A 12,734-nucleotide genomic window follows, 5' to 3' on the forward strand; every position below is an offset into this window, starting at 1 on the left:
TCCTGATTTCCACCCTTGACCTCCCTTAGTGCAGCTTGAGGTCTTTCAAGTAGTTGTAGAAGGTGGGAATGTCCTCATGACACAAGATGAAACAAAAAAAAAAATTAAGTATGGCTGGCCAAATTCTCAGCTGATGTAAAGTGACAAGTAACCTCATGCAAACTCACACTAAAAGGGGTTTGGCCTCTAGCTTTACCCAAGTTAAAGCCAAACTACAGGCAAGTTTTTTCCTATCAATCCAAGGACAGTGGTGAATCAGGCTATGAGGCAATTGCATTGATTGGCAGCCTGGTTAGGTATTAACAGTAAATACATGTTGTTCGCCTGGTTTGCCAATAGTGTCAAGGATTTGCAGTGCAGAGGTTCAGGGAGAGGATCAGAATATACAAAAGGTCATTTGACTTTGTATTCTCAGACCAGAAAACACATCCTGTGTTGGAATCTTACAGGACATGGCAGCAAAATGTGGGAATTTTCCAAAAGCTGACATCAATTTTTGGGGCAAAAACTGTGTTGTATTTATAATTGGATTTTTTTTTTTCCTCTATCTGAGAATCTGGTTGGTTAAGTGAGAGACAAGACCTGTTTTCAGAATAAAAATCTAAGTCTAGAGCTTGTCTGAGTTAGAACAACTGTGTTAAAAATCCTTGGCCATATTTCAGCTTATATCAGCTAAGGCTTTGGCCTAGTGCATAACTAAACTAGTAGATAACTAGAAGGGACCCTGTAAAAAGTAACTGCTTCTAGTCAATGTCCACAAACTAATATAACAAGGATATAGGAAGCATGCTCCTTCAGGCTAAAGCATTGCAAGGACCTATAATGCCACAAGAATAACAGATTTAAACTTTTCATTGTCCTGAAGGCTCAGACCTTCCATCAACCAAAACCTGATTGTCTCCTAAGAAACACAGATAAAATTGTGTAGGTTGATTAACTTCTTGATGATAGCAAAGAAACATGCCCAAATTCCTGTTCTTCCACTCCACAGACCTGCTCCCTGGCACTGAATATCTGGTGAAAGTCTACAGCGTTTCTGAGCAGCATGAGAGTGCACCTTTGTATGGAATCCAGAAAACAGGTACTTGGATGCACACATGGTTTAAGAATTCATTAATGGGACTTAATTACTTTTTTTCCTGTGATGATGCCAAGCAGTTTGGTTGAGCTCAGCCTTGTGTCTGTTGAACCATGCAGGTCTGGATTCCCCCACTGTCCTGGACTTCTCGGACATAACCGCAAACTCCTTCATGGTGGTTTAATGCCATCCTTGAAGAATTAATTAATAAGACTTAATTACTTTTTTTCCCTGTGATGATGCCAGGCAGTTTGGTTGAGCTCAGCCTTGTGTCTGTTGAACCATGCAGGTCTGGATTCCCCCACTGGCCTGGACTTCTCGGACATAACGGCGAACTCCTTCACGGTGCACTGGATCGCTCCCCGCGCCACCATCACGGGCTACAGGATCCGCTACCAGCCCGAGCAGGGCGGGGCCCGGCCCAAGGAGGACCGTGTGCCCCCCTCCAGGAACTCCATCACCCTCACCAACCTGCTGCCAGGCACTGAGTACGTGGTCAGCATCATCGCTGTCAATGGCAGGGAGGAGAGCCTGCCCTTGGTTGGCCAGCAAACAACAGGTGAGCCTGGAGAGAGTGCTGGATTTGGAGTGTCCTCTAGCAAAGTGTAGTTGCTGTTAAATCACATCTCCCCTACCAGCTTCACTCATGAGGAAATGCCTGTGTACTGAGGTAGGGCCTGATTTAGAAATAGGTGGGAGGACCCATGCTGCTTTCAGATGTTTCAGAGCTATTTTCATTAAATCCAGTCCAATGCCATGTGGATTTTAACCAGATACATCTCTTTGGCTCAGGGCACACTTCTCTCCAGAGGACGGACAGATGGATAGCAGAGGAGCGTGATATAAGTGGAATATGGAGCTGATGTACAACTGTGTTTAAAGTCCCTTCTCAATTCTCTGTTTTTCTAGTGTCTGATGTTCCAAGGGACCTGGAAGTCACCCCTACCAGCCCAACCAGCCTCAAGATTTCCTGGGATGCTCCTGCAGTGACAGTCAGATACTACCGGATCACCTATGGTGAAACAGGTGAGGACAGGCTGCTACAGCTGGTCACAGATCAGAAACTCTGTTCTGAGGCCATTAGAAAGCAAATAGCAAAGGCACCTTAGGCTGTAGCAGACATATTGGTGCCTTTTTTAAAATAGAGCAGTTCATATTTTCTCTACCCAAAAGAAAGAGCATCTGGAGTATTGCAGTAATTTTAGAAGTGGTTCTGTGTGCATATTTCATTCTTTTCTTTGGAATGGTCAAAACAACTTTGACCCAACAACCACTGAAATCAACAGGGTCCTGTCTTCAGCTTGATGCATATAGGACTATCCTAATTTTTGTAGAGATTTTAAATGTTTGTTTTACAGATCCATCACATTTCTTTCTTAACCTACTCTGCCTAGGTGGAAGCAGCCCAGTACAGGAGTTCACAGTGCCTGGCACTGTGTCTACTGCCACCATCACTGGCATCAAGCCTGGTGTTGAATACACCATCACTGTGTATGCTGTAACTGGCCGTGGAGACAGCCCTGCCAGCAGCAAGCCAGTCACTGTCACCTACAGAACAGGTGAGACCTGATGAAACCAAACAAGACAAAAACCCTCACAGCTTTGTGTTGGCTTTTCCCCATAAACATATATAACTGATCCCTGGTTTCTTTCAGAAGCCATGGGCTCTAAGGCCATCAGTTTCAGTGAATCTGTGTATCTTGGTGGCCCAGCATGATAACTGATATGACACAGAAGGGGACTGTGGACTTGGAGAAGGGAAACCCTTTAGCTGCAGATAAAGGCATTTAGTAGTCTTTAAAACAACAGAAATCCTCAACTAACATTGATACAAGATCACTCACCCACATATCATGGTTAAGGCTTTTTTGCTCTGGACTAGCATGAGAGAGAGATAAATAGCAACATGTGTTTTCTCCTCCAAACAATGCAGAATAGAATTCAGCCAGGACACAACAGTGGGGGGGATGGTTTCCTGTACCAACATGCTCAAAAAATTATTTTTGTTGCCCAGAAATAGACACACCATCCCAGATGCAAGTCACTGATGTCCAGGACAACAGTATCAGCATCAGATGGCTCCCTTCAACATCCCCAGTCACAGGGTATCGTGTGACTGCTGCCCCCAAGGACGGACGTGGGCCCACAAAAACCAAAAATGTCCCTGCAGGTAAGAGCCATGGCATCCTTCACTGGATCTGTAAAGAATTCAAGATGTGATCACTGAAATCCTGCTGCTGCTTGTACCTTTTTTTTGTCATCCTGCTGATTTTCAGTTCAGGACAGAGGAGCTAAGGCATATTTTTGCCCCAAAAGCTTCATATTTCTTTGACACCACCGTACTGCAGAAGTTTGTTCTTGGCAGCCTCAGTGTGCATGAAAAGCACCTGCGTTTCAAAGATTTCATTGGATTTTCTAGCATGCAGCAAAACTTGCTCTGAAATCCTCCTTGAAATCACATAATGTGGCCCTTGGTCACAGCATGGGTTCTGCCACATACACTACAGGTTTGTAGTGTAGTACCTGTGGATCCTGTGATCGTGTCAGCTCTCAGTAAAACTGCATTTTTTGGGATCAGCACTTGGGGATGCTTGTGATGCAGCTGAGTTGATGACCAGCCTTATCCTAAAAAATGATGAAAGCTGGTTTCCCTGTACTTTGTTCTAGCCACAGTGCTAGCCTGCCCTTTCAGCTGTGGAGCCTTGGAGCAGGTACAAGTTGCAGTTGTGCACTGCCAGGAAAGCATGGTGCAATTTAAAGGCAAATCTAATTTGTCAGTCCTACCTTGTTTTAGTGACATTTATGGCTTAGACAGGCCATTCATTCAAGGCTACTTTGAGGCCAACTCTCTGCAGTTTTTGTGCTGCTCTTTCTGACTGATGGTGTTCTTTCCTGCCAGATCAAACTCAAGTGACTATTGAAGGTCTGCAGCCCACAGTGGAGTACGTGGTCAGTGTCACTGCTCAGAATCAGAATGGGGAGAGCCAGCCCTTGGTTCAGACAGCTGTTACCAGTATGTATTTCACTTCATGGGAGCAAACACATGTTTTCTATTGATGTCTGAACCACCACATCCCAGGGAAAGCAAAAGCCAGGGTCTCCAGGAGATTGTGAGGTGGTCTGCCCTGTGGAGAAGTACCATGCACCTTAGCTGCAGATGCTGGCAAAACCGCAGTCCCTCTGCCTCCAACTCTGCCAAAATGCAATTTCCTGCCCCCTGAAAGTGCTGCGCTTCTTATTTTCTTTCACTAAAGCCACAAAGTCCTTTGGGATTTTGTTTGCCATCAGCCAATCAGTGGATAAAATGTACCAAGATCTCCTCTGGGTGGAGCTAGGTGGCAAAGGTGATTGCTGTTAGGGGCTGGACTGGGCTTGGCAGCATTTGCCCTGTGAGAGGGAGTAAGGGAAACCACATGGGTTATACCAAGAACTTGGGATGGAGCACTGCAAAACAGAGAATAATTTCAGGACTGAGGTGCCATGTACAAACTAGCAGTTGTGCTCTAGTCACAGAAGGGTCACAAGAGGGACCTTGTAACTCAGGGATATGTTTGAGTAATGTGTTTTTGTGGGATGCCTCTGAAGTAGGGATTTATGTGATTCTTATTGCCCTGCTCAAGCTTGTATTCAGCCCCAAACACTACAGACAACAGGAGCTCCTGCAGAGCTTTGCAGACATGAGTGAAGAGTCCACATTCAAACCAACACATTTCTGGACAAAAATCACCTTTGCCATCTAGAAAATATGGAAAATTGAGGACTAATACAACATGGCAAATGATGAAACTTTTTAGAAAAGCATGATTTTGATCCAATATTAAAATTACATGCTAGATCCTCCCATTTTGTGTAACAAATGGGTGTATTTCTGTGATAGCCACTCCAGACTTCTGAGGAGCAAGGCTCACTTCCCCTGCTCTGAGGTCCCTCCTTGCCAGGAAAATCTTGTGAATTGGTTTAATTCGGAGGTGTGCACATCACCCAGTTGCACCTGTGGACATTCCCTGTGCACTCAGTACAAAGCTGAAAAGTTTGTTTCTAACTGATTTTACAGTATAATATGCTGAGTAATTTTGCTTTCTTGATGAGTGTGTTAATTGAGTATTAATTTATGAAAGAAAATAGTGGGTTGGATTCTCCTTGGACTGGCACTTTGCACAGCAGCTCACAGTAGTAAACAGCAAGTTCCAAATTTACAAAGAACCCAAACTTACAGAGCCAGGTGGGTTCTCTGGCTGCCTTTGGCACTAGCAACTATTTCCATGGGAGAAATGTATCTTAACACTCCCATTTCTTTTTTTCTCATGTTCACTTTTAAGGCAGCTTAATGCTACTAGAGTTGTGTGAAAGGGGTTTTGGTGCCAAGGGGACTCAAAAATAGGTGAATTGGTGTCCTGGCTGCTTTGAAGGTGGCAATGCAGGTCATCTTGGTTTCAACAAAGCCAGGACTGTCTTCCTGCTGCCTGGCACCTGCAAACTCAGGCTTAGGGATGTAAGCATGTGTGCAAGGTGCAGCACAGAGGAGAATCCAGTGCCCCCTTGCCACGCCAAACTGAAAAGCGCTTTGCATGTAATGGAAATGCTTTTTGTTTTCCTCACCCACAACCTGCTTTTTATCACTTAACCTCTTACCGTTAATTTGCCTAACAGACATTGACCGCCCTAAAGGACTAACATTCACTGAGGTGGATGTTGATTCCATCAAAATTGCTTGGGAAAGCCCTCAGGGGCAAGTCACCAGGTACAGGGTGACCTACTCAAGCCCTGAGGATGGAATCCATGAGCTATTGCCGGCCCCAGGGGGCGAAGAAGACACTGCTGAGCTGCATGGCCTCAGGCCAGGTTCTGAGTACACTATCAATATCGTTGCCATTTACGATGACATGGAGAGCCTGCCCCTCACTGGGACCCAGTCCACAGGTACAGCTCCACCACCCCCAGCAGGCCATGGCAGCAGCCCCCAGGGCTAGAGTGTGCTTCCATGTGCAGCTGCTGCTCAGCGCCGGGACAGCTCCAGGGGATGGGATTGATGCCTTAGCTGGGGCCAGAGAGCTGCCTGCCAGCAGAGTCAGCCTGCAGACACATCAGGGAGGGCAGGCAAGAGAGCAGGATTGCAGGGGCAGATCCTAGAGAAAGGAGGGAGGGGTGTCTGGTGTCCTGTCCCAGGTCACGGAGCCTGATCCACGGTGAGTGCTCTCACAACACTCTTGTGTTTCCTTCAAGGTGTGGGACACCTGAAAGCTCCGGTAGTGACCAACAGGAAAGAGGAGGGCAGCTTTCATGCCCTAGGGAGCTTGCTATTGGAGCCAAAGATCATCAGCAAGGGTTGGGAGATTGCTGAGCCCTCAGGTCTCATAGAGCCTCACTGGCACTGCCCTAGGGACCACAGCCCACTGCATGCCTGCACCCTGCACCCTCATCACCTCCACAGGAGAGTCCCTTCTGTGCCAGGCTGATCCAGCTGCAATTCCATGCATTAAATATTCCTTGATGAAAAAGGAAAATTATTGCAAGGAATTAGCTTAACATTGCTTCCAGCAATATGGAATCAATTGCAAGCTTCCAGCATTACCAGATGTGGCTTTATTACAAAGGCAGGTAGCACCTGTGTAATAAAGGTCTCCCATTCATTTGTGGCTGAGAAGTTGGCACTTTAATTCCAGGGGTGGAATGAATTCAGTGGGTCCTAGTGCACAGATCTGCACAGATCTGCTGTTCTAAACTGAAGCAAAGTGATGTAATGATGGAACAGCTGGCTGACTATCTGCCAGAAAGGCAAATATAATACTTTTTCAAACCTACCCTCTGTGGTTTACCTTTTAAAAAAAGCTATTAAAAAATGGATTTGAAGTAATTCAAGAATTTCCACTGACTCTCATGGGCTTCAGATTGACCTCTGAGCAAAGCCAGAAGGAAGAATTATCCTGTATTTCCACTTTGTGAAACTGGAAAGCTTTGACAGCAATGTGCCACAGTGGGCACTGTGCTCAGGTATATCTTTGCTCTGTTTACAGCCCCAGGCTTACCAACAGTAAGGCAAGATGCAATGGTCACCCTTTTTTCAGGCAAGCATTTGTTTGTAAGGATAGTGGATTGTGTTAGCTCGTGGACAGGCTTTTGTGTGATGACCCTTATGGCCACCACAGCTCTGCTTTTCCATTGCCTTGCTGGCTGTGTAAGTGGCTGTAAGTGCTTCCCCTCTCCATTTGCAGTATTTTTTATCCCTTCTCTGCAATTTCTGAGCCTGCTTCCTACTTACTTTTGTAAATCATCCATTGTATTTTGGAAATGAACAGACAGGGGCCAGTGGAGCAGGACTAAACCATGAGCTGTGTGATGAAAAGCAGAGATTGGTAGAATAATTAAAACAGACTGGCCTACTAGAGATTTAAGCACCTTCCCAAGCCTTTACCTTACATCATAGCAAATGTCATTGCTCACTCAACTTCAGGGCTGAAGCCTCAATATCTCCTTATTTCTGCTATAAAGTGTTACTGTAGATTTGAGAATCTCCTCCTGAATAACATGTCCCCTCCCACAGTGCTGTATGCCTGTGTTTGCACAAGGCACTCCACTTTCCTGGCCTAAATCTGTCTTGTGTCCAGGAAAGAATATTGTCTTATCCAAGACTCTTTTTTTTTAAAGTAACTGTGTGCCAATGTGGATTTTTGCAGCAATTCCACCTCCAACCAACCTGAAGTTTACTCAGGTGACTCCTACCAGTCTCACCATCAACTGGAATGCACCCAACGTTCGCCTCACTGGCTACAGAGTCAGAGTGAACCCCAAAGAAAAGACTGGTCCTATGAAAGAAATCAACCTTTCTCCAGACAGCACATCTGCAGTCGTGTCTGGCTTGATGGTAACATTTTTCTTTGTGTTGTGGGAAGGAGATTTTTGAAGAGATTTCAGATTCCTATGTCAGGAGCTTCAGTTGGAGCAGATCATTACAGCCCCTAAGGGTCTGGCTCTGAAGCTTATGGCAAGTCAGACTGCAGCTACTCAGTACTGTAGGTTTTTTAAAATGCAAGTAATTGGCCTGCTGAAGCTGCATTCTACCCCCTTCCTCATCTAGCACAGAGAGACTGGATGCCTAATCAAATGCAGATTACCAAATTCACAATCAAAAGTAACCCAGCAAAATGCTTTTACTCATCTTTCACAAAAGAGGTCAGATAAAGTGATCTAATACAGATTTCAAGCTGTGATATGGGAGCTCTGGCAGTCTATTGCCTATTTTTAAGACATCTGCAAAATATAAGTTGAAAATGCAAGTCTTTTGTGAGTAGGCTTAAATTTGCTATATAGCCATCTTCTCCACTGGAAACATTTCAGGAGTTCCTGAACTGGAGAAGGCTGAATAGAACTGCTTTTATGGTTCCTGCAATCTTAAAAGCTGCTGATCTGTTTTTAAGGAGTTTTATGAATAATTTTCAAAAATGAGCCTTAAAAAACATTATAATCTAAGTGGACCCATGGTCTGATGCAGCCAAGGACAAAACCCCTCATGCTGTTACTTTCACAGTTCTCTTTTATTCACATTATTTTATTCCTTATCATAGCAAATGGCATCCATTAACCCTGGGAAAAATAGGAGGGAAATTAGAGTTTCTCTGAAGAATCCACTTTGAAGCAGTGTGATAAATAAGCTGCTTCCAGGATTTCTTCTGCTCCCACATGTGCACAGTGTGTCAGGGTCCATGCCTACTCTTTTATTACAACTGGAAATAATTAGAATTATCAATCCTTCCCTGATTTATTTTAAGGTTTCATATTTTACAAAGTGGTGACTGATAAATGTGGTTTCACTGAACATTGGCTAAAGGCAGGAGTATTTCCCCCTGTGCTGGGTCCTGCTCATAATGTGGTACAACTCTGTCCATTCTAGGTAGCAACCAAGTATGAAGTGAGTGTGTATGCCCTGAAGGACTCCCTGACCAGCAGACCAGCCCAGGGGGTGGTCACAACCCTTGAAAGTAAGTGGTGGCCCTCCCCAAATGACCACTCAGTGCTGTGTGGGTGCAGAGGCTTGGGAGCCTGCTCTCTGTCCAGAGCTCCATCCCAGGCTCCACCAGCACTTGGCTGATCAGATTCCCAGTCCCACTGTGCTGACAGGAGCCCTTTCCTTGTGTGCAGATGTGAGTCCCCCTCGCAGGCCCCGCGTGACAGATGTGACTGAAACAACCATCACCATTACCTGGAGGACCAAGACTGAGACCATCACTGGCTTCCTGGTGGAAGCCATCCCTGCAGGTGGCCAGAACCCCATCCAGAGGACCATCAGCCCTGAGCTCAGGAGTTACACTATCACTGGTAGGTGAGGGCTTCTGCAGCTGCAGGGTCATATCAGAAAACAAACTGGGTTCTTGTTTTGGAATTTAATGTCCTTGGTGAGAAATACTACAGGAACAAAAGGTGGGAAAAAATGAGGCATCAAGACTAGGCTCCAAGAAGAAGTTGTTGAAAGACCTGATGGCCATTTTAGGTGGCTTCTTCTCCTTAGCTAAATTTGTGTTTCAACTTTGTTTTAGGCTTGCAGCCTGGCACTGACTACAAGATCTACCTATACACTCTGAACGAGAACGCACGCAGCTCCCCAGTGGTACTGGATGCCTCCACTGGTAATGATCTTGTCTGACCTTTTTGCTTGTGTTAACACACAGTAATCACATATGGCCAGTTAGGAGTTGTCTGTCTGATCTCCTTTAACATTCCCTGTGACCTACAGCAATGGGTTGGAGAAGGGTGTCAGGCAGGTGTAGCTCAGGTGAAGTATATGCTGGTGTTTTTCTGGATTTGACTTGTTAAACCCTTTTGTTTCCACCCAGCCATCGATGCTCCTTCCAACCTGCACTTCCTTACAACCACGAGCAACTCCCTGCTGGCCACCTGGCAGCCTCCCCGAGCCAAGATCACTGGCTACATCATCAGATACGAGAAACCTGGCTCACCAGTCAAGGAGGTCCTGCCTCGCCCCCGGCCCGGCACCACCGAGGCTACCATCACTGGTAACTGTCTTGTCTGGGACCTCTTCACCTCAAACACTTGAATTTCAAGAGAGAGGGAGGGGCAGGACTAATTATAAAATGTGCTGATGATTAGCTAGTAGACAGAGAAAACTGTGTTCCTCTATTATGGGTTCTAGTTTTAGAGTGGTCCTGTAAGCACACCTGTGCTACAAACACGTTCCACTTCACTGAGCAGAACAACCAGCACATATGAACAATCCAGTGCTTGTTGCCACTGTCACCACAATTGTTGTCCTTTCAAGGAAGAAAAGCCCCTGCTTCTGGCACCCCACCAGTCACATGTGCCAAAGATCCTTATGTTTGGGTCCATGATCCCAGCTGACATGGTCAGATTACAAACTTGCTCTGAGGAGCAGGAGGCTGAGCTCTTTGCACTCTTCTGAAAACCTCAAGTGTGAAATATAGCTATACCCACCTCTCATTCTGCCTTAGTTCTCACACATAGTCATAAAAGAAAAGCAACTCGTAAGTCTAAAATTGTTCTATGTCCTTCCTTCCTCCCTAGGTTTGGAACCTGGCACTGAATACATCATCTACATCATTGCTGTGAAGAACAGTCAGAAGAGTGAACCATTGGTTGGCAGAAAAAGGACAGGTAAACAAAGCTCTGGATTGTTTTGTGCCAACAAGAGGTATCTTCCACTTGGGAAATAGTGTGAAAGACATTGAAGGACACTTGTGGAGGTCTGAAATGATAATGTTTTTTAAAAATATCCTGTTCACATCACTCAGCCACACCTTTTCTTTGAATCAAACAGGCTATGTAAGGAGATTTTCTTTTCTAAGGATGCAGGAGGTACACTTCTAAATTCATATTAATCACATTTACTGGTGTTTGAACACTAGCAACAGAACAGTGTGCTTGATACTGGATTCTTGCTTGGGTACCTCATGGATAATTAAGTCAGGGTTAACATTATTGTCTGACACTTGATGGCATCAAATGCAGAATCTATTCAATTTGTTGCCTGTTGCATTCCTCTTACTTTGCAGCTTTCACAGTACAAGACTGAGGTACGTATGTATAGCAAGCAAAATACCAGCTGGGCATCCAAATATGATCAAGGAGCAAGTTTCTTCCTGCTTACCAGTGATTCTTCTTAAAATGTTAACCTACTTAATTAGTTCGATCAGTGGTGGTGGCTTCTTTGGGTTGCAGTGTTCAAAAGTATCACTCATACCAACATATTTCTTGTGAAGAGATGTGAAAGATACAGAGAGAGAGATGCCATTGTTGCTTTGCTTGATGGGCTCTAACCTTTCTGTGGCCAGATGAGCTGCCCACGTTGATCAGCAGACCGCACCCCAACCAGCCTGACATCCTGGACGTGCCTTCCATCGACGAGGGGACCCCTTACCTCACCAACAACAGGTACGACAACGGCAACGGCATCCAGCTGCCAGGCTCCTCTGGGCACCCCCAGACCGTGGGACACCAGGGCCAGCAGGTGTTCTTCGAGGAGCACGGCTACAGGCGGCCCGGCCCCACCACAGCCACCCCGCTGAGGCCGGGCTCCCGGCGGCCGCTGCCCAGCGTGGACGAGGCCATCGAGATCCCGGGCTACCAGGTGCCCGTGGTGGTGGAGCCCTCGTACCCGCACTCCCGCGGGCCCCGGCGCAACGACACGGGCCAGGAGGCCCTGTCCCACACCACCATCTCCTGGAGGCCGCTGCTGGAGAGCTCTGAGTACATCATCTCCTGCCAGCCCGTCAGCCAGGACGAGGACACGCTGCAGGTGAGGGCTCAGCAGAGCCGCGGTGCTGTGGGAGGTCAGTTCTGAGGGTAGTGCAGAGGGCGAGGCTCCTCAGTGAATTACAGCTGCACTGACTGCCAGGGAGTGCAGACAGCCTGGCCTGCCCAGTGAGGATGGGTGTTACACGAGTGGGTCAGCTAGCTGAGAGGAAGTTGCAGTTGGAATTGAGACCCAGAGTCCTGCTGCCAGTTTGGGCCGTGGAGTCCTGCTGGCTGCGCAGTGAGGAGGAAGGGACATGTGTCATGCAAGGGACAGACAATGTAAGTTGTTGTGTGAGGGATAGACAGGGTTAGGCAGCTGGGTAAGGGACAAGCTGGTGTTAGTCAGTCATGCAGAATAAAACTTGCAGAGAGGAGAGAAGGAGTCAGTGCTGTGTGGAGCTGCTTGTGAGGAAAGGATTCAGTGCTGTGTGGAATTGCCTGAGAGAAGTCTGAGGAGAGAAGGCATGAAAAGTTTTTAATGCCTTTTTTTGTGTTGGTGGCAGTTGTGTCCATCTCAACATAATTACCACACGGTGTAGCCTCACCTGGGGCAGCAGAATCTCTCAGGGCCCCAGTCCCTTTGCTGTGGGAGTAGCAGGAATTAGCCTAAAGAGTCTGTTTAACACATAGCTGAGACCAGAATGGATGAAAGCCTCTCTCATCTTCTTTATGGAAAAACCTACAGGATAAAACTGCAAAACCAGGAAACTTTGAAATGCTGTCAGCAGTGATATTTCACCAGGGAAGGGGGCAGCAAGCTGAGTGGGAGTTTCAAAGACTGAGGTGCTGCTTCTCTAAGCTACAACACTCATCCTATATCTCCCTTGGTTTCCTTGAAATGGCAAGACTAACCCCTTGTGATACACAGTCCAAAGTAGCCAAGTCTAACTTG

At 46.4% G+C, this 12,734-nt stretch overlaps 1 protein-coding gene across 1 annotated transcript in view; it reads left to right on the forward strand.

Moving 5' to 3' along the window:
• The window catches only part of FN1 (fibronectin 1), a 53,391-nt gene that overhangs the window by 34,490 nt on the left and 6,167 nt on the right, over positions 1 to 12,734 (forward strand). Inside the window, 13 exon segments of the mRNA XM_056495973.1 lie at positions 992 to 1,081; positions 1,368 to 1,637; positions 1,988 to 2,104; positions 2,473 to 2,637; positions 3,093 to 3,248; positions 3,978 to 4,091; positions 7,753 to 7,940; positions 8,967 to 9,054; positions 9,215 to 9,391; positions 9,610 to 9,699; positions 9,907 to 10,086; positions 10,613 to 10,702; positions 11,380 to 11,843. Coding sequence (XP_056351948.1) covers positions 992 to 1,081; positions 1,368 to 1,637; positions 1,988 to 2,104; positions 2,473 to 2,637; positions 3,093 to 3,248; positions 3,978 to 4,091; positions 7,753 to 7,940; positions 8,967 to 9,054; positions 9,215 to 9,391; positions 9,610 to 9,699; positions 9,907 to 10,086; positions 10,613 to 10,702; positions 11,380 to 11,843 — 2,189 coding nt within the window.

The sequence above is a fragment of the Oenanthe melanoleuca genome, chromosome 7, assembly GCF_029582105.1.
Source record: "Oenanthe melanoleuca isolate GR-GAL-2019-014 chromosome 7, OMel1.0, whole genome shotgun sequence".
NCBI classification, from domain to species: domain Eukaryota; kingdom Metazoa; phylum Chordata; class Aves; order Passeriformes; family Muscicapidae; genus Oenanthe; species Oenanthe melanoleuca.